This window comes from Marmota flaviventris, chromosome 14 (assembly GCF_047511675.1).
Source record: "Marmota flaviventris isolate mMarFla1 chromosome 14, mMarFla1.hap1, whole genome shotgun sequence".
NCBI lineage: Eukaryota > Metazoa > Chordata > Mammalia > Rodentia > Sciuridae > Marmota > Marmota flaviventris.
In genome coordinates this window covers 36,913,544-36,940,532 of record NC_092511.1, presented here as the reverse complement: position 1 = coordinate 36,940,532, position 26,989 = coordinate 36,913,544, and the positions used below count along the sequence as shown (strand labels likewise).

Genomic DNA, 26,989 nt, shown 5'->3' with positions numbered 1-26,989 from the left:
CTCACTTTTTAATTTTTAAAAATTTTGGGGTGTTGGTATTAGGAATATAACCTATGGGCATTTTACCATTGTCCCATATCCATAACCAGTTTCATTATATTCTGAGACAGGGCTTCACTAAGTTGCCCAGGGATTCCTTGAACTTGTGATCCTCCTGCCTCAGCCTCCTGAGTAGCTGGGATGACAAGTGTATGCCACTGCACCTGGCTCCTTCTCACTTTGAAGAGACTGAGGTTGATGTTGAACCCTAATGAGCCGTCACAAACTTGAAGTCTACTTGTCAAATCCCAGAATTCTAGAGTAACACTTGAATGTGAAGTTTAGGCCAAATCCACTTTGATTACCAACCCCCTCCCCAGCATAAACATTAGGAAGTAAACAGGGTCCCAGTCCCCTAAAGGCAATACTGGTTTCCACAGAACTTCCTTCTGTCATGACAGATGGGACCCTGGAGATGCAAGGTCCCCGCCCTGGAGGAAGGGGAACCCTGTCCATGTGCACAATGTCCTTGGGCACCTGTACTCTTCAAGAGCAAACGTGGGCTGGAAGGCTGGAGGACCGAGACCTCCGGGGGGAAGGTTTCTTTCTGCTCTTACTCCAGTGCACACCAGCCAGCCTCTGAGCACTGTCCCTGCACCCCTGGCTGCCAGAGCACCCTTTACCCTTCTTTGCAAAGACAGGCAGGAGGGCAGTGCTCCTCCAGCAATGAGGCCTCACCTGAAGGAGATCTGTGAGACTAACGGTGGTAGGTGACCTATTCCTGGGACCCCAGAGGTCCTGGCTGCCAACCTGTCTGGCAAGGCCTTCCTCTTCACGCCATCTCTTGCCCTCTCTTCCCCAGTCTTGAGACACAAAACTCAAAACTCCATTCCCGAGCAAGCAACCCTGTTAGTAAAGACCAGAATTTTCCCTTCTTGCTTGTTTATTCCCTAAGCCTTTCCCATGAGAGCTTCTCCACCCCGCCCCCCAAAACTTCTCAACCCTTAGGGTGATGAATTCTTTTCCTGCTTTTGCCAATCTTCCCCATAGGGCTTCAGAGAAAACCTCAAGTACAAACTCAATAGATCCCTGTTGTGTAGAAGTGGTCCAAAGCCTGCTTTCCCCGGGTGCTTCTCTCTTTCTAGACCTCCCCAACTTTCTCTGCCCAGATCCAGGAAGCCAGCCCAATTTCTGCTGCTTCTCTCTCCTTTCATCAGGCATGGCCTAGCAAATCCTCCCACACTTTCAGGTAGGCCGTGTGTGTGTGTGTGTGTGTGTGTGTGTGACTTCAAGTTCCAGTGGGCAGAGAGGAGGTTAAGTTCAATGCACACTCCTTCTTTGATGAACCCATGAAGGCATATCCCAACCTATCAGCCACTAAGTCATAATGGAAAACCCAAGAGCAGGAAGAAATGCCCAGCCAAGCCCAAGCCACCCGGCCAGGATTCTGACTCTTCCCTGGATTACTGGTCAGCCCCTGATCCCAGGTCACAGAAATACACCTGCATTCTGAATTCTCAGATGGTGAAATCTCTTGGTGTGGAGTCCAAGACGCTACATGGAGGTTGTTAAGCTCAGGGAAGTTTGGGAACCTGATGCACTGGGATGGCATGTCTTCAGTGACAACCGCCCTGGCAGGGTTGGAGTCCCAGAGCCACACAGCTGTTTCCAGCAAGAACATTACTGAGATGAAGGCAGGAGAGTAAAGGCGGTGAACAAGTTCACAGAATAACAGGGGTGACTAATACTGTGGGGAAACTTGGGGCTCTATCCCAAGGGGCATAAGGGCTGGGGAATCCCCGCATCTGGGGTGAGTCATCCTCTTGCTAGGTGCTCTCCCAGCTCAGAGTGGGGGCTATGTAACAATGAAGCCCCAGTGGGCTCTCCACAGACGCCTGATGGGGTCCTTCCCAGTCTCCAGATGTCTTTCAGGCCTGTAATGGCTGCTGCTCTGACGGGATGTGCCACCCTCCCATCTGAATGCCTGGCCTCTCGACCCCTTGGAGCAGGAGTGTCATCTAGGTCAGCCTCCCTCAGCGTTAGCCTCCTGTTGTCTTCTCACCATCCAAGGGCTTGCCGTATGTCAGACACTGTGCTCCTCATTCCAAGATCCCAGAGGACACACTGCACTGTAACCTGGTTGCATCTGAGTGCAGAGCCCAGCCTCCGTACATCACCGTCTCCTGCAACCCTTAACTCTTGGTTCGTGGAGTCTTGGGATGAGAGGGAGAGCGCTTCAACAAGCTGGAGTCGGGTTGGGGAATGGACACAGGGAAACTAAAAAATGTCCCCAGAAGCTATAGTGCCCAAAGCGACTTAGATTTGTTACTCATCCTGTTTATAATTCTATGAGGAAAATCTTCACATCCCATTTCACAGATAAGGAGGCCAGAGGTCCAGGGCTGAGGTGAATTCTCAGGGTCACATGGCTGTCCTGTGAGAGCAATCTTATTTTAATGCAGTCTCCCTGAGGTCAAAGCCAGTCCCCTGTCCTCTGTACAATGCCACCATCTGAGGCAACTGCCAAAACCAGGTTTCTAGAACTTTCCCATGCCCTCCAGCCCTGGGAGGGAGCTTAAAGCCTCTAGGAGGCTAAGGGCAATCACTGTGGCGGCACAGACATAGTCCAGGGGCATGTCCTCGGTGAAGGGCTGCAGAACTTGGCTGAGTCCTGTTCCTGCTCCTCTATGATGCAGAATGAAGATGGTGTCTAATGGTCCTCTGGCCTCTGGTGTCATGGTTCCTGGGCAGGTGGGCTGGCTTTAGGGGAAGGGGCTGCCCACTCAGCAGGGCTCCTCATTGGGCTGCTAACTAGGTGAGGATATGAGGGTCTTAAGCCCACTTCCCAGGTTTTCTCTTAGCACAGCCCAGTCATGCAGGAGCATGCAGGAGGGGCCTCCCTCGGGGGTCCTGCCATGCAGCGTGGATGGCTGGATGGAGACGGATCATGAGGTTGAAAGGGGCCTCTGTGTAACCAGGCCTGCGGGCTCACCTACCTGGAGAGACTCCCCACTCTGGAGGCCTTACCTTAAAGAGGGACATTCACACTGAAGCAAACTTGAAAAGAGAGAACACGTACACAAAGAGAAGTTTACTCGGCCGGCATTTCCCTCATTGCCTTTGGTGTTCACTGAGGATAGCTGGGTTTGGGGGGCGGCAGATCTCTCCCTTCTAGACTGGCTTCCCCCCATTCCAGCACTGAAATCCTGGGAGCATAATCTCAAAGCCTAATCCTTTAGGGGACAAGGAATGGGTATATAAGAAGGAATCCAGGAGCAAGGAGAAGCTCCCCAAGCTCAGCAAGATCAGGTGGTGTCCTTCAACCACACCAAACACATCACTCTGCCCTCCAGAAGCACAAGAGTTAACTGTGTCACTTTCAATGGTGATTAGATAACGCCACCATCTTGGAAGGAAATCCCCACAGGACAGACCAGAGGCTTCCGTCCTTGGATGTTTTCTTTGGTACCAAAGGCTTTCTTATTACCCCACCCACCAACTGTTGGGTACCTGCCATCAAACATCTTCCTCTGTGTACCGTCTCTCTAAAAAAAAAAAAAAAAACCACCCCCAGAAAACTGATTGCAGTCCATGTTGGCACAAAGTTTTGGTTAGGTGTTGATAGTGTGCTGTTTGTGCAAAACCAGTTCAGAATGTGGGTGGAGAGGAGGAATATAAAGGGGAACTTAGCGGAGGGAAGATACACAAGACTGCTGGAATCACGATGAGAGCAAAATCTCCATGTTGAAGCGGAGGCCTCTGAAAGGTGTCCTGGGTGGGATTTAGTACAAAGGGGTGACAACCTGAAGCCAGGAAACCCACTTGCACTCATGACAACTGGTGAATCAGGGCAGGGGTTACTCAAGGAGGTTTAGGCGCCAAGGGAGCAGAAACTCTGCCTTAGCAAACCTCTCAGGAAGGTAAAAGCCTAGAGGGGACAGCCACCAGTGGAGGTATGTGATGAAAACCGACCAGAGGCCAAATTCCAGCCTGGAATCTGGACAATCTCCTTGGTGATATCTGCAGAGGGGTGAGGCTTCCTGTAGAGGGGCTGGCAGTCAGGCCTGGGAGTGGTCCTTGTGATGCAGTCTCAGCCCCTGTGGGCATGAGCCAGGGCCCCAGTCTCCAGCTGAGCCAGCCTGGGCGGAGGGCAGGTTCCCTGTGCCTGTTAGGTCCTGCTGAAGTGGTCCCTCTATGGGGTGGGGGGTGGGAGGGTCAGGAGCTCTGGATAAACGTGCCACTGTCTCTTGACTCTTCTTAACTGCTAGACTGGATGATGGGACCATTCCTAGCCTTACTTCCAGCACCTGACAAACCAACTGAGGAAACCAGTTCCTTCCTAAACCCCCTACCCGCTGTGACTCAGGCACCACACAGCCAACTGGAGTGGGGCAATGGCTACTGAACAGGTTTCTGGGGGACTGTGGCATTCTGGTGTGAGGTCAATGGGGCACAGCATGGGAGCAATGGAGCTATCTGCAGACAGAGAAAACCGGAGCTCCCCCACATGCCCCAGGCACTTGACCAAACTGCCTTAGAGGTGTCCAGTGTTACCAGATGGGAGGTGCTGGGCACCGGTTTTCCTCGCCTGTTTAAAACGTGCCCAGTGTCCTTGCATCACTGCCAACTGCAAGGCTGGTGATGTTTGCTCATAGCCTTGATCTTTCCCTTCTCGTGGTGGCTTTTGTTTGATTTGAACCCTGTCTCTAAGATCCAGGATCCAAGAACCTCACATTGACCCCGGCTGCTAATAGTCCCTACAACCTGACTGCTTCTTCCCAATGCTGCATTCTGCATGCGCCTTCCTTCTCTCCTCTGTCAAAGTTCTTTCTTCTCCAGCTCTCCTAAGCAGGCACCTGTTGGGTCCTCACATTATAGGACACCTCAAGCCCAATGAAAATCAGTCCTGTGACCATTAGTAATAAAAGACTTCTGCAGGGCCATGCCTCAATTTCCCATGTCTCAATCTCCCCAGTGACCTCAGTGGGTGACCATCCTATGCTGAGCACAGAGTTGTCCTCACTGCTGCTATCTGGGCAGGGAGCACACCTACATCCCTGGGGTCCCCTGAGTTGGTTAGAGGGGGCAAGGGCCCATAAAAACCTGGTGTGAGCTTTCACACTGGTCCTGTGAGGTTTTCTGAGATGAGAGATACAGTATACCTATCACTGCAGTGGCTTTTGTTTTTTAACTTAACATTTGTTTCTGCTAGACTGAAGCCCACAGATGGCGCATGCTGGTGCTGTTTCCACATTTCAGGCAAGTTTTCAACCAAGGGACCGAGTGGAGACACCTTCCTGAAGCTAATTAGATGCAAACTAGTTATTCTTTCCTTTGCCAATTTCTATATTTCTTGTGCGAGAAATCTCAGGCCCCAAGGATGTGAATGTGATAAGATATTTAAATCGAAGTCTTTAAAGACCTCAGTAGGGTGCTCTGTAAGAACTGACGTGATTCAAAGTGTGGCCAGAAACACCACTTGCACAACGTTGCACACTTCCTCCAAGACGTTCTAAACCTTTCCTCCCAACTGAACTTGAACCAGCCTGATAAAGCCTTTCCCTGGCCCCAGCCCAGCATCAAGGATAACTGTGGAGGTTTGGGGGACAGAGCAACAGGATGCATACGAGACGGTTTCCATGGCGACGATGAGGAAGTCTTCAGGAAACTGATCAAGACACATTGTTGGGAGCTTTTGGATGGCCCACATCCTTTCTCTTGGTCAACCTCTCAGGGAGTGGGGAAGCCACCAGAAGCCCACCTGAGCACCCCAGCAAAGGAAGTGTGCAGAGCCCTGCTCTCCAGTCCCAGGCATGGGTTCTCATGATGCCCAAGGAAGGGAAGCCCTGGTCCCTGTGCTCCAGAGGCCCAGGGGAGGTGGAATCCCATCTAACCCCTTTGACACTGCTGTTTCTGGGAGGTTTCTCATACCTTTGCCCAGAGGAGCACTTTCACACCTGAAGGACTCCCTGCCTGTCTGAGCCAAGGTGAAGCTTACACGCTATTGGAAGAAGTCACATGCCAGCCTCTTCTGTCCCTTCCACCCTCTCCTCCTCTTTCCTCTGCATGGGTTCTGCATGGCCCTTGGGCCCACAGTCTCCTTGCACCTGTTTCTCAGGTCCCTCCCCTCATTCTTCCCAGGCTCTATGGAGGATGGGCACTGATCGAAGTGTGACTCCTCTTAGAAGCTCTGCAGCTTCAATGGGCACCTAGTCTCAGTGTAAAGGCCGGAAGCTGGTGAGGAGCTGCTGGGACCAGGGCCCTGGAGCCCTGAGCCTCTCAGAACTGCTGAAATCCCAGGGCAGGTGCCTCCACTGGAGTTGAGTGAAAACTAGGTCAGGCCTGTGGCAATCAAGGTCCTGATACCTACTGTACCCCAGGGAGAGACTCAGCTCCAGGAATCCATAGGTTGAAACGCCTTATAAAGCTCTCCCCTCTTTCCTCCCTCCCAGGTCTCTCTAGAGACTCTCTGGCTTCCTCTGGCCACATCAGCTTACTCCCCTGCTTACCTCCACCCTATGCCACGGGGAGGGGCCGCTCCATCCCTGTCTGGCCCACCTGGGGTGGGGTGCTCCTCAAACCTAGTTGAAAGGGGGTTTGCTGGCCTAGAGTCTCCATGTAAGTTCGTGCCATTTTGTAGATGGGCGCTGACATCTGATCAGCCATGATCTGGTTTTCTGTTCATTGGGCCTGGGCTCTCCTTAGCTCCACTTCTCATTTTCCTTTGGGTTGAATTAACTTAGATTAAGTCTGAATTAAAATTCACCCTTAGATCTCAAGCTTTAATTTTTTTCTTTTTTCTCAGCAAGATCTTTGGTGACCTACTTCTTCCATTGGGTCAGAGGCTCAATCAATTTTGTCCTTCAAGACCACTCTGTGAGGCCCCCATCCCCAGCCCTCAGGCAGGCTAGTGCCTGCAGTGAGCCCCGTGGTAGCAGAGGAGCAGTCAGCTGAAGGGGATGGAGCCCTAAACCTTCCTCGTCTCCCAAACCCTCAGCACAGGCCTGGTGCTGGGGGCCCAGAGCTATGGAGAAATGGGCCAGAGTGGAGGAAATGTGAGCAAAGAACCTAAGTCTAGCCTGTCTCAAACTGTGTGCTCCCCCCAAAACATGCAAACCAAAGGAGGAAGCACATGAGGGACAGAGACAGGACAGGGGGTCCAGGCTTGGTTCACCCACCTCACTCTAGTCTGGCTGAGGCTAGGACTACACCCATCAGTTCAAGGGACCCTTGGAACATTTCTCAGAATTGCAGCACTACCAGTAATGGCTCCCCAGGAGCCCCCTCAGGTGGAGTGGAATTCTCTGCAGATCCACAAAATCCCTGAGGGTCTTTTCTGTACTTGGAAGTGGGAAGGGAGGGCTCTTCTGATAGGATGCAGTGGCTGAGGGCCCGCTGGGTGACCTTAGGTCTTCCCTGTCTGGGACCCCAGTCCCCTAGCTCTAGCCTTCTGCCTAATAGACTCTTCCCTTTTACCTTTCATCATCCCACTCCTTAAACTCATAGGAAACCCACCAGGTGGCCACCCCAATTCTCAAAACAAAACAACAGAATTAAGATCACACACACACACACACACACACACACACACACCTGTGCACGTACACACACATGCACACACACACACACACCTGCACACGTGCGCACACACTCAGTCTCTGCTTTTCTCCTTCCTCTCAGGAGCACGCAGGGCCTCACTCCACTTCAGCAGAAGGCCACAGTCAAGACATGGCCCTTGTTTTCCAAGGCAAGCCCACACTGCACGTCTCCTCCTCTTTCCAACCTCTGAGCTGCAAGACCCTTCACTACCCACCGTGGTGACCGCCAAAGCAGCAGGCCTAAGGCTCTGGGGCTGTGGGTGACAGAAGGCAGAGGGAGGAGAGCGGGGCCGAGAAGGGGCTCTGGGACAGGGCCTACGGCAACAGCCCTCCACAGGGGACACTCCCCGCAGGTCCCAGCGCACACTGGGTGCTAGTGGCACATAGTGACCATGACCAGCATTTAAATAAACTAACTTAAAAAACAACCCCATCTATCTTGTATCTCTACCGATCACAGGAAACCAGCACCATTTGTGATTTTTTTAAATCAAAATAAAGAAATAAACCTCAACTGGAATAACAAGTGTTCTCCTGGGGCCAACATCTTGGTTATGGATTCTCGGCCGTCAGTGCTTAGGGCCCAAGAGACTCTCTTAGGTGGGTCTCTGGGCCGCCTCCTGCCCAAGTCGCTTAGGCCGTGAAACGTGCCCCACAACACCCTTTGGGGGCACGCGCCACCTGTGCACCAGTGCGGGGCCCCACCCACAGGGTAGAGGGTGCTCGTGGTTCCACTTACAATTCTCGGTTTGAAGGGCGGCTTGATCTTCTTCTGCTCCAGGAGCACCCAATCGATCTCCTTGAAGAAGGGGTGCTGCTTGATGGCGTCTTCACCGTTCTGCGCAGCCACACAGCCCAGGCGCTTGTGGGGGTTCTTGGTCATGAACTGCAGGGAGGGGGACACAACACAGAATTACCCACAGAGCCTCGGTAGACACAGGTTGCAGGCAAGAGCCAGAAGTCAGCCCAGGTGGCATCCTCCATACCACCTCCCAGGATGGTGTTTTTAATCTTGTGGTTTGAGGGGCTTCCTTTCTCAGGGCATTCTGAGCGTGCACATGGACGTAGTGTGTGTCCAGTCTCCATTCTAAAGATAGCGTTTATGTTAATTCATTTCATCCTCACACAGTCCCATGACATACTATTATTATCTCTACTTTATAAAAGAGGTGCTTGAGGCACAGAATAATTAACTGGGTCAAGGTCACATAGCTAGCAAGCTGAGATGAGGATCTCAGGTTCTTGCTCACTCTCAGATACCCCCTCAGATTCAAGTCTTCCCATCAAGGTGACTAAGTGAGACAGCAATTCCTTTTTGAGGTTAAGGAAAGAAAGAAGACCAGGTATGCATGTGCACGCAAAATCATACCTCCTGTCCCTTTCCTTTTCCAGATCTGGCCCCTTCTCCCTTTTCAAATATCCGAATTTCCAATCTACACTAAGTGTCAATGTAGGTTCAAGAGATAACAAAACAAGAAAACAAAAGGCTACTGATTTTCAGTGCTTACATGTGAAACCATACTGATGTACTTTGTCCTTTCTAGATGGTGACCCACACACCAGGGGAATTCATTTCTAGTAAATGGGTCAAAGGTTGGTAAATATTACTTTAATTGAGCAGCTTCTCATCTGCACCCTGCCAACCCTGATGGCCCTTTGCATCCTCTAACCTCTCCAGTCCTCAGGCATTTTCTACCAACCAGTCAAAATGCTGCCTCCTCTGGGAGCTTCTCCAGATTCTCTTCTCTGTCGATCCCTTGGGCCTCATATTTCTGGTTTACTTAAATTGTCATTCATCTAAATATATCTTTCCCTTGGTGACTTCTGGGATTTGGGAATCAGTCCCATCTGCCCAGCACCTGGCTTCATGTCTGCCTCCTACTGTGAGCTCAGTGAACTGTAATGAGTGAATTGGAGGCTGAAGCTTGGGCCTTAGGTCACTATGCTGAGGAAGAGAGACTGCATGATAGCCGCGTGTGGTTGCCCAGGTTGAGCACTGCATGACTCTGTGAGGCAAAAGGCCTTCTCTAGAGTCTTACACCATTTTCACACCGGCAGCTGTCCTCAGAGACACAGCCCAGTAGCCAGAGTAACAGAAAACCTGGTCTGGCTCTAAAACCAAGTGACAATGTGAGGAAGTGGAGTGTTCCAAGGCCGGGGGAGTAGAAGAGTCTTCTTCACCTACTCAGCTCTTCCTGGCCCCTCTCCTGGGAGGGGAAGTGTGGAGGTTCAGGAGGACATACATCCTAGGAAGTCTCCCTTGAGCCAGAGACTCTGCTCGCAGACACTAACCAGCTAACACAGTTGTGACCTCTAGGTTCTGAATTCTCCCGGTCAAAGCTTCTCAACCTCAGTGCTCCTGACATTTCGGACCGGATACTTCTTTGTAGCAGGAATTCTCCTGTGTGTCGTGGGCTGTTTAGCAGCAACTCTGGCCTTTGCCCTTCACGTGCCAGAAGCAACCCTCTCACACCCTGAGTTGTGTCTGCTAAAAATCTCTCCAGGCACTGCTGACGATGGGCCTTGGGCAGACACACATGGCCCCCAGTGGAGAACTGCTGCTCCGTCAGCCAGAGTGAGCGGCTTTGCCACTGTGCTGGCAGGAAGGCTCATGGGTTGTGTCAGGGCTGGGGGGCGGGGTGGTGCCGCTTGGTGGGACATGGTGTCCTGGCTGCTGTGGGTGCTACAGGCCATTCCTCAGCCCATCAGCTGACCTGGAACCAGATGGGGCTCTGGGAACGAGAGCAGGAGAAAGCTCCCATCTCTTCCCCAAGAGGGCGAAGGTCCTCTGTGGTGGAGCCTCATGGCAGCTGCCCTCACACGGCAGCTCCACAGTGAAGGAACAGGGGTAATGAAAGTAGACACATCTGTCAAGAGATGCCATTGAAGGGAAAAGGCAAGATCCCTCATTGGGAGGAAAACAAAATACATGCAACAGCTTTTGAAAGTCTGTCTAAAAAAGGTAAAGAAATAAGAATTGGTAACTGCATTTGCTTGCAGAGGAAATTCTGGAAGGGTCTATAAAAATCTAAAAACAGAATCACTCACAGGTAGGTGTGAGAAACAGGCAGATGGGAGAAGGAATGATACAGAGAACTTTCCCCGCATCCCACTTTATACATTTCCCTTTAAAAAACAAAACAAAACAAAACAGTAAAACCTATTCCAAACAGCAAGCAAATAATGACACAAGCAAAGCCCTATGTATAAACTAGAGGAAAGAACAGAATTCATTTTGCAAAGTTGGATGGTGCAGTCCCCTAAGCCAGATTCCCTCTTGTGGGAGGTCATTCTGCCAAAGGCTCGTGAAGGGAAGTCAACATGGAAGAGGCTAGAGAAAAGTGAGGCCCCCAGAGCCCCCTGTGGGTACCAGCTGAGTGCTGGCCTGGCAGGTGCTCAGGACTCGTTGGTTAAAATCCCCTCTCTCCTTCCTGCCGACATGTCAGTCTCCATTCTTCCCCAGGAGCTGGGATGGTGATGGGGATGCCATCACTTGAGGATACAAGGGACACGCTCCGGGTCCTCCTGGAGCATGCAGAAGAGTAAAGGAGGCCGAGAGACACCAGTAATCACCCAAGAGAATCAATTAATTGTGATGAATGACACAAGAGAAGCCCAGCCGGCTGCCAGCCTGTAACAGGGAGGGGCCCCTCTGAAGCAGGGAAGTTGGCGAAGGGTTGGTTCCCTAAGGCAGCAACATTAAGAAGGAGACCCGAAGGAGGAACAAGAAGTACCCAGGCAAAAGGAGGAGGTGGAGAGTGGACAGGCAGTAGGCTGGCTGCAGGGGTGCAGAGCAGGAAAGCACACGCACTCGGGCCAATGTGCCAGAGCAGAGCCCCCAAGGGGGAATGGCAGGGCGGTAGCCAGGGTCCCCTGTGTGATCTTGCAGGCTTCATTGAAGATATGGGTCAAGGCTGAATTTTAAATAGGGCATGAGGTCCGAGATGCTTGAAGACAGAGATGGCAAGAAGGCAGAAGGGGGCCCTGTGAGGAGATCTTGCAGTTCCCCAAAGGACAGGTGGTGGCAGCTTGAACTCAGGTGGTAGAGGTGGAGCACAGAGAAACGTAACCAGAATGAAACATTTTCAGAGGGAGAAGGCCTTGATTGACAGGCTGTTGGAGGAAGAGAAGGTGATGTCAAGCAGAGCGCCCACATTTCCAGCTCTGCAGGCAGGAGGGTGGGGTGTCATTTACTGAGCCAGGGAGCTTGGGAGCACGCAGATTTGAGGGGGTAATCATGAGCTCAGTCTGGGGTTGCACTGAATATGAGGGGCCTCTGGACAGCTGGGTGGAGGTGTGGAGGAGGGAACTGAGAACACGGGCCTGCAAACTGCAAGTGGGTGTGGCTGGAACACAGCCCTGAGCTGTGGGCTTCATTGACGTTGCTGGTGCAGAGCACAGGGGAAGAAGGGGAGAGCACTGGGCTATGGGCGAGCCCAGGGACAGAGGAGAACCAGGGCTCAGTCCTGAAGAAAGAGCCATGCATGACAGACTTCACTCATGAAGGGATCCAATGAGCTAATGAGTGACATCAGCAAGGAACTGGTAAGGGCAGGGGCCAAAGACTGGCTCTCCAGAGTGACCATGCGAGGGTTTGCTGTGGTTCCTGACTTTCTTCTAATTCAACGAGTTATAATCATTTAACATGGAGAGATTTTACATAAAAATCTGGATTTTAGTCAGGCAAGGTGGCGCACGCCTATAATCCCAGAAGCTCAGGAGGCTGAGGCAGGAGGATCACAAGTTCAAAGCCAGCCTCAGCAAAAGCGAGGTGCTAAGTAACTCAGCGAAACCCTGTCTCTAAATAAAATACAAAATAGGGCTGGGGATGTGGCTCAGTGGTCTAGTGTCCCTGAGTTCAATCCCTGGTAGCTTCCTAGCCTCCAATGCCACCACCACCACCCCCCCCCCTCAAAAAAATCTGGATTTCAGGCTTTGAAAGCCAGCAGCCAGGGAATGGACACCACTGAGGTAGGTGAGTGCTCCCTAACTTAGTCTGCTACCTACCTAAACCAGGTCAACTGTTCCATCGCCTACTTGGTTGAACTTTGCAATCTGTGGCAAAAGCAATAAGCAGAGCGCTAAAAGCTGCTGCCTTCCATGTTTTAAAGAATCTCTGGCAGCGCCTGCAGTGTGCCTCAGGCCTCAGGTGCAGCCATGAAATAAAGTGACAAAAACTCCTGCCCTCATGGAGCTTACCTTCTCATGGAAGAAAAGTGCTAAACATAAAAATAAGCACAATACATAATTCACAGAGAATACTGGGAAGTGGAAAATGCTATCAGGAATAAATGGAGCAGGAGGGAGGGCACAGAGAAGAGGGTACACAAGTTTTATTTTTTCAAGGGCTGGGGGAGGACAGAGTAGCCTCGTTGAGAAGTCGCTCTGGGGCCAACACTTGAAAACATCCACTGATGTGTCCCCACACGCAGGGGCAGCAGAGGAAGAGGAAGCAAAGGAGTGGAGAAGCTGCCCAAATGCCAGGGAGAACAGGGCCAAGTGCCAGAGCGCAAGGACAAAGAGGGCCTTTAACACAGAGGAGCTCAGCTGCGTCAGTGAATGTGGCTGGGAGGCACCAAGGCCAGGGGTCCCGGAGCCACAGGGAGCCACAGGAGGCCGAGGAGGAACAGGGGGTGAAGCAACGGAGGCAGGTGTGTGTGTGCCCCAGAAACCTGCTCAAGGATTTTACATCTGGTTAAACTTTTCACACGAATTAATTAATTAAGACAAGTGATGCTGATTTCCCATCTATTATAGGGACTGATAATTTCTTCATAAAATATGTGTGATTAAGTAAAGATTGGGAGTCATGAAACGAACAAGGAAAGCAAATGATGAAACACAGAGTTTTCGAATATGGCAGGTTTGGTGGATGCGACCTGTTCAACTGCTGTGCTTTGGAGCATCCTGATAGAAGAAAAAAGCCAGGACTGGAAATCGAGATTCCAGGACTGTCACCCTCGCCCCGCTTCAGCCCAGCAAGGTGACCTTGGGCAAACTGGTTGCCATCCCTGCACGGAGGGAACGTCACTTACTAGACCTGGTACCAATGTCATTACATTGCAGAAATGGCTATGTTGAGAAAGTACAGTTTTTCACCCGTGAGGGGTCATTGGCAGGGCAGGGACAGGCTCCACTGTGTCTGAATACAGCATGGCTGCCCGGACCTTGAGTGGACATCATCTTTTCTGGTTGGCTACTTAGGCATTGTGATGCTGTCATGGACACCAGCTGGGCTGTCCTCCCTGCCTTTCACTCCTCTCTCTTCTGCAGAGGAGGCTTCAATGCAGACAGGCCTCTCTCTGGTGGCAGAGAAGCAGGCGGACTTAGCCTGAGTGTGAGGAGCAGAGGGGATGACCCAGGCTGGGCTGGATCTGTTCCCTCTGAGATGCTGGGGGACACAGACGCACATAGTGTACCATCTCAGGAAACCCAGACACATGCTGTCCCTTTCCCACAAGCAGAGCCACTGTCCCAGGCCCCCTTCTCTGCAGCAGTGTCTGAACCCTGCCTGAACTCCCCACGGGGGCTGTTTTAACTCGTCTCTCATCCAGTGGTGAGAAGAGGTGTTGGGGGGGTCTATGTGCGTGTGTGGTGGGGGGCAAGGAGCCCCAGGGGCAGGTCAGGGGCAATGACTCACGGCTTTCAAGATGCTGACGGCCTCCTTGCTGAGCCAGACTGGGTATAGCACATCATCATGGAGGATGGACTCAAACAGGTCGTCCTCATTGTCAGCCTCAAAGGGGGGCTGCCCAGCCATCATCTCATACATCAGCACTCCCAGGGCCCACCAGTCCACTGAGGGGCCATATTCCAACTCCTGCAGGATCTGTTCAGAAAACAGGCAACATTAGGGACCACACCAAAGAATGTCCCCCACCCAATGCAACACCCGTGCCACCAATGCCCGTGGGGAGGTCTGCATCTCTGACTCACTCCCCTACAGCGTGGAGCCCTGTCGGGTTACCTGGGGGCTGGGGCGTCTAAAGCAGCAAGCTCCAAGAAGTGGGCTGGGATGCACTTTGTCAGAGGCTGACTGTCACCTCTCCAATAGTCTATCCTTCAGTGGGAACAAATGGCTGCTTCTCTGAGCTCCAGATGAAGTCCTTGATTTGCATTCAGGGTTATGTTTTAAAAAAATGCATATCTCAACACTAAAATCAGGGTCAGGAGAGCAAAGATGCAGACTGAGAGAGACACAAGCAAGCTGTGAGTGGCCGATTCAGGTCTCTATCTCACACAGCCCCTTGGCATGCTCAGTCCACCCAGGGAAAGGTAACAGGAATCTCAGTCTGTCCCTAAATGGTGACAATGTTGGATTTACCTGGGCCCTGTGCTCCTGGGAAGGAAATTACAGAAAATAAGCCTTCCCATCTCCTTTGTCTCCTACCCACGAAGGACCCACTCTGCTCTACATAGACCCATCTCCATTGTTCCTCATGACTCCTGCGAGACTCACTGATGAACTCCTCATTTACCTGCCTCTAACAATCCCCAGACCCCTTCCACTTTTTTTTTTTTTTTTTTTTTGAGATCAGCCTCATGAATGAATGTTCTCCTTACTTCCATAGCCAGAGCCCAATTATCTTTTTGATTGTCTGGTACAACTTTGTCTTTGGCAATAGTTACTGGTCTTCCTGATGCTCTCTTGGTCTCTCTCTCTCTTTTCCTCTGTCCAAATGTACAGAGTCAAAATCACTTAGATTAAATGCATACATGACATGCTAGAACATTCTTCCAGAGCAATCCTAAATTGCTGGGGAGTAAACAGGAAGACTTGAGTAAAAGCATCTAAAACACTCAGGCAGTTTAGGAATCTTCTCAATTAGGAATGAAAAAGAAGTAAGAAATGCAGCCAACTCTAAATTATTTGGGGCTAGTCATCTGCTTCGATAGTACCTATAGTACTGCCAAGGGATTAGTGCGTTGTATCTGTAAGGTCAGAGCTACTGGTCCCACCACCCTGAGGAGCCATTGATTCCACTCTGTTCCAAAGTCAAAGTCAGCTCCTTCTCAACCTTGTGAGATCCAGCACCTCACCTGGTTCACCACGGCTTATTGGCACTACCAGTTTCTGTCCTTTGAGGTCATGGTTATGCCCTATTCTCCTCCAAAAAGCGTTCCTGGATTTCCTCAGCTCTTTCTCCTATCTCCTGAAGTCCCTGCCAGTTCCTAAGATATGCAAGTGCTTCAAACATGTTATTGCATTTTTAGCTGTTTCCAAGGTCAGCTGTCTCCCCAGGGCTTTCTAAAGCACCGGAGCAAGGGTTCTAGCATTCTTCTGAGCCCGCCATCATGACCAGCCCATTCCAGTGCTCAAGAATATATAATATTGTGTGACATATAATTTTTGTATCTACCGCTGTGTGTATCTTACTGGGTGTAACTTGTTAACTCCTGGGTTCAGGGGGGCTTTAGGTGATAAGATGGCCCCACTTTAGCCTCAGGGAGGTGGGACAGCTGGGGTCTGTGCCTCTGCGGAGTGGTGACAAGACCTCCAGGTGGTTCGTGTGTGCTAAGACGAAAGATGGTGCTGTGAGAACCACAGAGTGATCCTATCTACCCTTCCCCAACCCCTTCAGAGCCTTCTTGTTTTGAGTGGCATTTAGTAAATGTCTTTCGTGCTTGGGTCTAATTACCTGCTCTTAATTTCATGTTGGCAACAGAGCTGGTGAGAGGGCAAGGCTTTGTAAGCCATGGGAGGATCTGGCATGGCAGCCAATCCCTCGAGTAGGTCAGAGCTGGGGTAGGAGACAGGGCAGGTGTTGGGCCTAATGACACTAGGTGTTGCCCAGGATGGGCGGCCACTTCCTGGGGAACAGGGCCAGGCATGGAGAAAGGAGAGGTGGGCCAGAGGAGCTAGCCAAGTGTTTGTGGTGGAAGAGAAGCTGTAGGCTGAGCTGAACCCTCAGAAGATGGCTCTGGTTTCAGGGTTGGACTCTCTTATTTGAATAGAGGCTGTGCCTTCAGAAGCACGCCCCTGCTTTAATCTCATCAGATTCTCAAAACACCCTGCTGAGATGGGCAGGGTCAGCATGAAGATTCTCATTTGAAAGACAGGAACCAAAGGCTCAGAAGTCTCAGGACTTACTTCATCAAGGGATCAAGGGCACATGGGGGCATTCTGGCATGTTTTTCTTGCCTCATTACATAATCTAACAATGAAGATAATGGAGCCACCAGTAAGCCAGGGGTCACTGTGGGCCAGGCACCATGCTAAGAACTTTGGAGGGATAATTTTTTTTTTTTTTTTTGAGAGAGAGAGAGAGAGAGAGAGAGAGAGAGAGAGAGAGAGGGAGAGAGAGAGAATTCTAATATTTATTTTTTAGTTATCGGCGGACACAACATCTTTGTTTGTATGTGGTGCTGAGGATCGAACCCGGGCCGCACGCATGCCAGGCGAGCGCACTACCGCTTGAGCCACATCCCCAGCCCCGGGAGGGATAATTTTATTTAATATTTTCACTAGCCCTTGATAAAGACAGTGACCCCTTACTTTATCAGCTGTACTCTGCCTGCCATAAGACCAGGGATGTCTGCCATTTCTGGTGTCATGGCGATCCTGTGCAGTGGGCATGCTGGATAGCGCAGGAAGGAAGAGTGGCAGCACCTCATTATAAACACATAGAGTCTCCTCAGTGGGGTGCTTTGGGCTGAATGGGTGTTTTGTCCATTGTAAAGTGAGGTTTGTCTTGGGTGGGGTCCTTAAATACTACACTGGAGTGTCAATCCTTCCATTCTGACATGGACACAGAGGAATTCGAACCAAGCATTGTCATGATAAAGGATAAATGAGGACAGGGCACAGTGGCACACACCTGTAATCCCAGAGGCTCGGGAGGCTGAGGTAGGAGGATGAGAGTTCAAAGCCAGCCTCAGCAAAAGCGAGGTACTAAGTAACTCAGTGAGACCCTGTCTCTAAATAAAATACAAAATAGGGCTGGGGATGTGGCTCAGAGGTTGAATGCCTCCAAGCTCAATCCCTGGTTCCAAAATAAATAAGTAAATGAGGAAGATGGGAAAACCAGGTCCCAATGGAGTGTTCTCACTTCCATTTATCTCTTCTTGAAGGTTCAAGCGAAAAGACTAGCAGAGAGATCAAAATTGTTACTGTTTGGATCTCTTAGAATATTAAGGCTCTAAAGAGAATTTACCTATTACAACTCACCTGTCTCACTTCTAGGCCCTCCCCAGGCCTCCCCAGCTGTGGTCTGGCCTGTGAAGACCCTCAGCTGTCCATCCCTTGTTCTCTGTCTTCTGATCTGTACTGTGGTTGCCATTCTTCTTCCTGGGACAGGTCTGATTAGGACCTTCCTCCAGAACAACCCTTAGTGGGTCCCCAGTTCCTACAGAATCAAGCCATATCCCTAGGCCCTTTAGCTAATCTTGTTCATTATTACAAATGCTAAGGAACCTCTGCTCATGCTACACTATTTAACTTTCCTTAAAAAGACCAAAGTGTTTTTATTCCTTGGCCTTTGTTCATGTTGAAATATCCAAGTTCCCATTCATTCATTCAACCAACCATTACTAAGAACCTGATTTGTGTGCTGGATCCTGGGAGTACCTAGATTGGAAACACATACTCTGCCTTGAAAGGATTCAGAACTTCTACCCCGACTCTGTTTCTTTTCTGATCCTCTTGTTTGCAGGGATGTTCTCCCACCCCTACAGCCACAGGAAATCATTATTCTTTACAATTCAGTTCATCCTTCAGGTGCTCCAAAGAAGCCCTCCCAAGTCCCTGAGGATACCATCTTTTTTATATACCAATTTATTCTGCTTAATTACCTGTTGACTTATCTGTCACTCCCTCTAGGCCAAAAGTTTCCTTAGAAGAAGGAGATTTTTACCCCAACTCAGTCAATTTTTTACCCCAACGCTGCTTGTATCTAGCAAGTACTCAAACAATGCCTATTAGGAGAAAATGAAATCCGAATGTGCTAATATCTCTCCGAATGTGCAATGCTTAATGAGATTGGTGCTTCCTTCCCATCTTACATGTCTCAGAGCTTTCAAGATCATTTTGATTAAGTGTCATGATAGGCCTAGCTTAAATCTGAATCATCCACAAACACTATGTTTCTCTTGGGTTAGGCAAGATTGGAAGGATTCAAAGCAAACAAGCCCTTCCCGATGAGCAAAACACCCAAACAACATACAAGGTGACCCACTGGTGATGCTAAAAATGAAATGTCTCAGATCTCTGCTTATATTGTCCTCTTTTCGCTCCATCCTGCCTTCCCACTAGGTGGATCTGACACTGAGGGGAAATGGTGGGTGATTCCTGGTTTCACTGTCGGCAAGTTACAGCTGATAAAGCAAATGGCTGCCTTTTTCTATGGTGCTTTTTATTGTGCTTATTAAGAAGTGAAAATGATGATGAAAGTCAACAATTTGTCTTAGTCCTACTTTTATTGGTGACTGGGGACTAGGATGGGGAGTGATGCTCAGTGAGACCCTGCCCAGATACAGGCCTGTCACTTAGCTGACCCATCCTCCTCCAGTCACCACCATATCTTTATTGAGATCAGTGAACCTTTAACCCCCCGCCCCCCACTCTCTCCTGGAATCCATCCTGGTAGTGCTAGGAGAAGGAATTACTAGATGACCCCAGAGCATGATGACCCCTGCCTCACCAGGAGGAGGTGGCCGTTCACATACAGGTCTTACCTCCGGAGCTATGTAATCGGGAGTCCCACAGAATGTGGTGGTTGTCACGCCGTTCAGAATCCCTTCCTTGCACATCCCAAAGTCGGCTAGTTTGCAGTGACCTTCTGCATCTAGAAGAATGTTGTCCAGTTTCAAATCCCTGTAAGACAGGCCAAGGCTGCATGGTTAATGTCTCATTCACCCTGATAGGGTCTTCTTGAGTTGAAGAGATGTGCACATCCTAGGGAAATCTTCAGAAGAGAAAGTCCTGACAGGGGTGACCTGCCCCAAATCAATCTCAGTCCAGGGGTCTCTCATGTTGGTCGACTGTGGACAGTGCTGCCATTCTCCTCAGCATGAAAAAGGGGCTTCCACAATCCCAGAAACATATCAAGACCACTGCAGCTTAATAGATTAAAGTTAGTAGCTATTTACCAAAGACCTGCCATGCATTAAAATTCATATTATTTAGACCTTCCTTTGAGAGAAAGGGGCAGCTTATCCTCAATCTGTCATGAGTTAATCAGCAGAGGGACATATGGTGACATTAGTACATATTAACATCACCCAAGAATCAGGCACTTTTTTTTTTTTTAAGTACCAGGATTGAACCCAGAGCCGCTCTACCTCTTATTTTGAGACAGTGTCTCACTAAATTGCTGAGGGTCTCACTAAGTTGCTGAAGCTGGCCTTGGACTTAAGATCCTCCTGCCTCAGCATCCCAAATCTCTGGAATTACAGGTGTGCATCCCTGCACCTGGCTCAGGTGCTACTTTTGCAGGGCATGAAGTATGTGAGCTGCTGGATTTCAGAAGAGGAGAGCACAGATGGCTGGTGCAGGCAGTGAGGGCTTCTAGGGAGCAGTGGCTCAAGTCTGTATAGAGGCTTGGTTTGGATAGACCATGAGGACAGAGGGTGGGAGGGAGAGGAGGTAGATGCAAAAGGTGCTAAAGAGACCACAGAATTGGGTCTGAATGGTGAGGAAAGACAAGTATGTTGGGACCAACCTCAGAGAGCCTCAAATGCCAGGAAGAGGGGTCTGAAATCCATGCCCACAGTGACAGATGCCCTACCTAGAGGAGCACCTTGTGTGTACAGCATCAGTCTTCCATGGGTGGCAAGCTGAGGGGAGGAACTGGTTGCAATAACCTAGGCTTAGAGGCTGTGGATAGTTCTGTACAGAAGGTGAGGGCCATGGTGGGGGGCATGCCAGCCTCAGCCAGTATGGCTCCCCTCTGCTTTGTTTTACACTTTGGGGTTCTATGGAATATGAAACCTGGGGTTCTAAGTAAAAATTTCTCTACCACCCAAGCCTGGAAACCCCAGGCCTCGGTTTGTAGAAGAAAGAATCTAGACTGTCCAGATGGACATTCCCACCCTGGGCCTCCTTCAGCAGCCACTCTGGGCTAAAAGGGGGTCTTGCAAAGAACAGCCATTCCCCTGCATGCAGAGAGCAGGAAGGGCCATGCTTATGACCTTCTGGCATTTGAACTTGAACTCCAGCCACCGCCAGGGACCCGGGCCTGAGTGCAGAGGTGGGGCAGGAAGCGCTTTAGGACCTGCCTGCCTTGCTTCCATGACCCTGTTTCCGTTTACAGCTGGGACTCTGGGAAAGAAGAGAGCACATAAAATGTGCTGCTCTAAGCAAATGCTTGTGAACTACAGAAAGAACAGTGAGCCCAACCAAGTCTCCCTGACCCCTGCCCTGGCAGTGTGTGTAGTTAAGGCTCACCTCTGGCTGGGGGTAAGAAAGCAGGGACAAATGCTGGGCTGGGATCCAGGTGCCCTGGGGTTTTTCACTAATGATGGCATGGCCCTGTAGAGTCACCTGGCCAATCCCCTACCTGTCAAATCAGAATAACACACTCTGTTTGTGGGCTTGTTTGACAGACTAATGGGATAAACAGTGTGAAAGATGAAGGTATTTAATATCACTACATGCATTTCCTACAGGAGGAATCTGAGTTCCAGGGAGGGAGTCCTGCCTGCCCACTTGCAAATGTTCCATCGCCAGCCAGCAGGCTCTTTGGGCTCTGCTAAGTCAAGTTCCCGCTTTGTGCTCTAATATCCAGAATTGCCTTTCCAAGGTCCGTATGGATGTGAGACGATCAAAGTGGCAATATTAATAGTAGAAGTAACAAGAATAATGCTTCTGTATGTGTGGAAAGCAGCTCGTGATTGACATTCATGCCCTGAAGACCCCTGTGAGTTAGGAAGTGCATGCTTTGCTACTACTTTATCCTTGCACAAATAAGTAAATGGGAGAGGGAAGAAGGCAAGTGGGTTTTGAAGGTTACCAGGGTTACCAGGGTTTCCTGCTCTGAAAGCTGGCATCTTAGCGCCTCTTGCTTCAACCTGGGCAGACTTCCTTCAGCACCGGCCACAACTCCTAACTTGATAAGATGCCCTGGGTGCCAGCCCTCAAAACGCTCTCTTTTAAAGGATTTGTCATGTCACAGGAAGGATCTGCTCTGATTTTTGTATATATGGGATAGATCAGAATGTACCAAGGTGGCCTGAACCCAAGACAGTTCTTGCTCAGGTTTCTGCATGAGCCCTCCTGGCCCTCAGACACAGCCCTTCCCCCTGCTCAGGTTCCTAATCTATTCAGGGAAAAAGGGAAGGTGGGTGTCCCATTTCTTCCCACCTCCCTTTTGCCCCTGCATTGGCCCCAGCTGCACCCCTTTGCTTCCTGTCATCGCTTGTCCTTGGGGAAGAAGCTGGCCCAGCTACCAGCCCAGAATGACCACCTGACAGCCCAGTATGACCACCTGGTCTAGCATGTTCTGCAGGTAGCTGTGCCTGCACTGTGCCCCAGGGAGGCTCCAGCCCAACACACTTCTTCCTGCTCTTCTGCTGCCAATGCCTGAAATCCCAACTCTTGTCACTTTCCTCCCATTCCCTCTCTGCTCTCTGAATTTCCTCAAAACTCTAACTCCCTACACACAAATACCACCTATGCAAGAGTTAATGACCTCTATTTCTTTTTTGTGTATGACCGAAAAAGTTAGTGCAGCTCAAAAGATCCCTGGGCACCAGACAGGATGTTATTCAAATTTTGTTCCTCTGTGGGGTCTTGAGTCTCATTAAAAAGAAGACGATAGCTGGGCAAGATGGCGCACGTCTGTAATCCCAGCAGCTCAGGAGGCTGAGGCAGGAGGATCGCAAGTTCAAACCAGCCTCAGCAACTTAGTAAGGCTCTAAGCAACTCAGTGAGACCCTGTCTCTAAATAAAATACAAAAAAGGGGGGCAGGCTGGGGATGTGGCTCAGTGGTTAAGTACCCCTGGATTCAATCCCTGGTACCCCCTGCAAAAAAAGAGGGCTCATTCCTCTGGGACCTTCCCCCCAAGGGGGTAGGGGACAAAGGTTGCTAGGCTGCTGGAAGGAGGTGGTGCCAGGACCCTGTGGCAACTATTGTTTTCCTCCGTTCTCGCCAGCATGGCTGCTCCACTTCCTATTCCTGCACCAGGAATCTATCAGCAGCCAGTGTTTTGTATGGCCTCTTTGACAGGGATCCCTATGGAGGGAGGAGGGTTGGGAGCAGTGGTACCCCAGCCTTTCCTACTCCTATTCTGAGGTCCAGCTTCACGGCAGGGTGGGTGGTCTTTCCTTCCTACAAGTTCCCAGGCACTCAGGATCCGGCAAGGCACATAGTAGGTACTCAGCAAACTGGACAGCTTTGCAGAGAGACAACTGCCTAGATATTAGTCCCTGTCTACTCAGTCCTCAAATACAAGGGGACTTTTGAGGCATGAGGCATTAAGGAGTAGGTTCATTTATTTTTTTAATAGAAGGAATACAATAAAATCCAGCAACATCTCTTCCCTCTATACAAACCAGAGTGACCTTTACTTATTTGATTTACCTAATAATAGTTTCATTCAGGGCTGGGGTTATAGCTCAGTGGTGGAGCACTTGCCTAGCACATGTGAGGCACTGGGTTTGATCCTCAGCACACATAATATATTAAAAAATAGTTTCATTCAAATTTTGTTTTTCAATAGGTCAGACATTATTATGTTTAAAAAATATGAAAGTATCAAAGGGCAGATGGTAATAATTCTCCCTCTTTCATCCATTCCTTTTTGGTTTTTTTCTATCTGTTCCTTACAGGCAATTGTTTTTTTATTCATTCCTGTGTATCTTCTCAGTCAAACTTTATACATAAATAAGAAAATGTGAATATACATTCATTTCCCCATTTTTAATAAATTAGGTGCTGACTGCATGTAGTCTTCGGGGCCCTTACCTTTTTTTGCTCAATCTGTATTGGAGATCTTTCTATCTTGGCACATAGATAGAACCTCCAAATTCTTTATTTTATGCTATATAATATTTCACTATTTTTATTGGGGAATATTTAGGGTATTTCTAAAATGCCATTACAGTGTGACTGTGAATAACCTCCTGCATATGATATTTTTGCATGTTTGCCTGTGTACCAAGGAATCATACACATTTCTTAGAAAAGAAATTTCTGAATTAGATACTGCAAGAATGTGAATGTCCTTGAATGTTGCCCAACCACTCTCCTTTGGGCTGAAAAATGTATACTCCCATGAGCAATATGTGAGAGTGCTTGCTTCTCCACATTCTTGCCCACATGGTATGTTGTCCGGTTTAGGCAGTATGTCAGGTAAAAACCGTATCTCAGTATACCCTTAAGTTTCTCTGTAAGTTTCAGCATTTTTTCGTACCTTTAAAATAAAACAGTATTTTTTTCTTGTGCTACCTTTTTCTTTTTGGTGTTTGTTTTTATTGATTTCTAGGAGCTCTTTCTATATTAGGAAACAAACTTTGTACAGGATAAGAGTTACAAACACTTTTTCTAGTTTATTGTTTGGCTTTTGACATGGCTTACAGTGGTTTGGGTGATATTATTTATTTTTATGTAACTGAATGGATGCTTTACTTTATGGTTCTTGGATTGTATGTCTTAATTTGAAAGGTTTCACCCATTTTAAAGATATAAAAGCATTCTCTCAAGGTTACTTCTAGTACTTTTGCTTTCATTTTATAAGCATAAGTTTTTAATGCTTTTGGAATCTGTTCTGATAAGAGGTGTGAAGTATACATCCAACTTTACTTGTTTCCAGCTATCTGGAAACAATCCCAGATGTTGAATAGTTCATCTTATCCTCACTGATGGAAATGGCACCTTTATTAAGTCCTCATGTCAAATCCTCTTGTGCACTTGTGTTTTTTCCTGTACCTTTTATTCTATTACATTGCTCTACACTACACTTTAATTATCACAGGATTATGATGTTTTAACACCTAGCAGAACTTGTCCCCTTCTTCTTTTTCAAATTTCTTGGCTATTCTTACTTGTTTATTTTTCCATATGAACTTTAGAATCATTTGTCTAGTTAAAAAGAAATCCTGGTGCTGTTTTTATTGGGAACACATCTAAAGTTATAAATTAACTCAGGGAGAATTGATATTTTCATGATGTCAAGTTTTCTTATCCAATAATATTGTTTATCTTTCCATTTGCCCAAGTCTTAACTGTGTCCTTTAGTAGCATTTTAAAATTCTCTGGTATAGATCTTGTGCATTTCTTTTTCCATTTTATGGCAGATTGTTGGTTGTCCCAATATCCATTCTCACCTCCTTCGTTAGTAAGAGAATGTTGAAGTTTTTCTCTTTTTTTCCCCCCTTTTAAGTCATGCATGTAGCCATGCAGCTATAAACTAAAGTGAAAAGCCTCCCTTGGAGCTGGGTGTGGTTATGTGACTAAGTTCCCACCAATCGAACATATGGCAGTCTCCTTAAAAGGAAGGGCCTTCTTGCTCTTTCCTTCCTCTCTCCTGTGTCCGGAATGAGGCTATATATAATGCCTGGTCTTAGTAGCTACCTCAGCCATAGTAAAGATAAAGGTCAAGTCCAAGGAATGATCCTATGACTTTCATATGAAAAAGAAAAAAAATTTGTATCTTATTGAAAGCACTGTTGTTTGGAGTTTATATGTTAATTCTACCTAAACCTGCTTCTAAATAATCCCACGCTATTATTTTATATTTTAAATCTCTATCATAAATGGGGTCATTCCTTTTATTAGAGCTTTCATCTGGTCACATATGTATATGCTAGCTATTAATTTCTGTTTATCATTCTTTTGCCCTGCCACTTACTGAATTCTCTTTATTTTTGCAAAGTAATTTTCCAACTGCTTCTTCTGAATTTTTCAGATTACCCGCAGTTAGTGATCACTGCCTTTCTTCGTTTTCAGTGTTTGTATTTCTGATGCATTTCTCTTCTCTGATTGTATTGACTAGCATCTCAAAAACAACATTAAATAATATTAATAGGTGTTAGTGAGCATCTTTTGTAGTCCCTAAGTTAGGACCATTTCCCTGAGACAGAATGCCTTAATCATAGTTGCTGGTCCCCTGGATTGACAGCTACCTTACTGTACTCTCCATAGACTAAGACTTGAGAGAAGTTCCATGGAAACACTTCCTCCCCAGCTGCCAGAGGGCCACATGGGCTGTGGGCAAGAGGCTAACAGCAGACTCTTCAGCATCCTTCTGGTCCAGGGTTTCTCAACCTTGGCACACTGGGGCCAGACTGACCTTTGGGACTAGATACTTCTTTGCTGTGGGGCTGTCCTATACTCTGCAGGATCTTAGTAGCGATCATGGCCTCTGAGTTAGATGTTATTAATACTGACCTCTTGTTGCATTGAGACTTTGCCAAACAGCCCTTGCATGTCTCTGGTTGACAACTACCATTCTAACCTAAGTCTTAAGCAGTGATCAAGGTTCCAAGATGGCCTGACCCAGGTTATTAAGCCAAATAGAGATTTGGAAGCAGTGTTTTGACTTAAAGGAATGGATACATTTGCCTGGAGTGTTTTCCACCATTTTATCCCTGGGAGTCAGGAATCCTGACTAGACCAACCTGGCCAACATGTGGCATCATTAACTCAACTTTTAAAACATGTGAGAAAACTGAGGCTCAGAACAGGCGCCTTGCCTGAGGTCACGTGGTTGGGAAGAGGCTGCGCTGGGCTGCCCCAAGTGACTGCTACTGCTGTGTGTGTGTGTGTGTGTGTGTGTGTGTGTGAGAGAGAGAGAGAGAGAGAGAGAGAGAGAGAGAGAGAGAGAGAGAGCTGCCTTTTAGATAAAATGTAAGATGCATGAGTTGGAAATCTCTATGTGATGTTTGGGCCCAAATTCCTCTGGGCTGGGAAAAGAAGACTGTGGTGAGAAGGGAGCCACAGAGGCCGAGAGATCATGGCCACTGACAAGGATGGATTGACTTAGAGGCAGGATGGCAGAACCCAGGCTCCCCTGGGGCAGGAGTGCAGACCTCTTCCAGAAAACCAAAAGACGTCAAGAAAGGAAATTCCCTCAACAATGTACTTAAAAAAAATTCTATAAAACCTGTCTGAGGAAGGGAAAAAATATAGCAGTTAGTTTCAGGGGAAAAACACACAAAAAAACCTTGACTTCTAACACCAACTATATGTGCTACTCTATTGGGGGTGGGAAAGGGGAAAAGGACTGTGGGTAAAAACAAGGGTCTCTAAAATGAGTTTGCTGTGAGGGAAGGAAAAAAGGACCTAATACTGAGAGAGAACTGGTGTGTAAGGCAACCTCGTGGATATGCATGATAGGTTAGACAGTGTTTGTAACAAAAGTATGTTATATGGGACAGGGAAGGGAACGGAACCCAGGGCTTTATGAATGCCAACTCATGCTCCACCCACTGAGCTACTTCCCAGAAGTATGTAGGTTTTTTTTTTTTTTGCGG

At 48.6% G+C, this 26,989-nt stretch overlaps 1 protein-coding gene across 1 annotated transcript in view; it reads right to left on the bottom strand.

Annotated features, from left to right (window-relative positions):
• Prkce (protein kinase C epsilon) overlaps positions 1-26,989 on the bottom strand; it is a 487,170-nt gene that overhangs the window by 19,084 nt on the left and 441,097 nt on the right. Inside the window, exons 12-14 of the mRNA XM_027934598.2 lie at positions 19,251-19,389; positions 14,218-14,406; positions 8,317-8,463 (exon numbers count right to left, since the gene is read on the bottom strand). Coding sequence (XP_027790399.1) covers positions 8,317-8,463; positions 14,218-14,406; positions 19,251-19,389 — 475 coding nt within the window. The remainder of the gene's footprint in view (positions 1-8,316; positions 8,464-14,217; positions 14,407-19,250; positions 19,390-26,989) is intronic.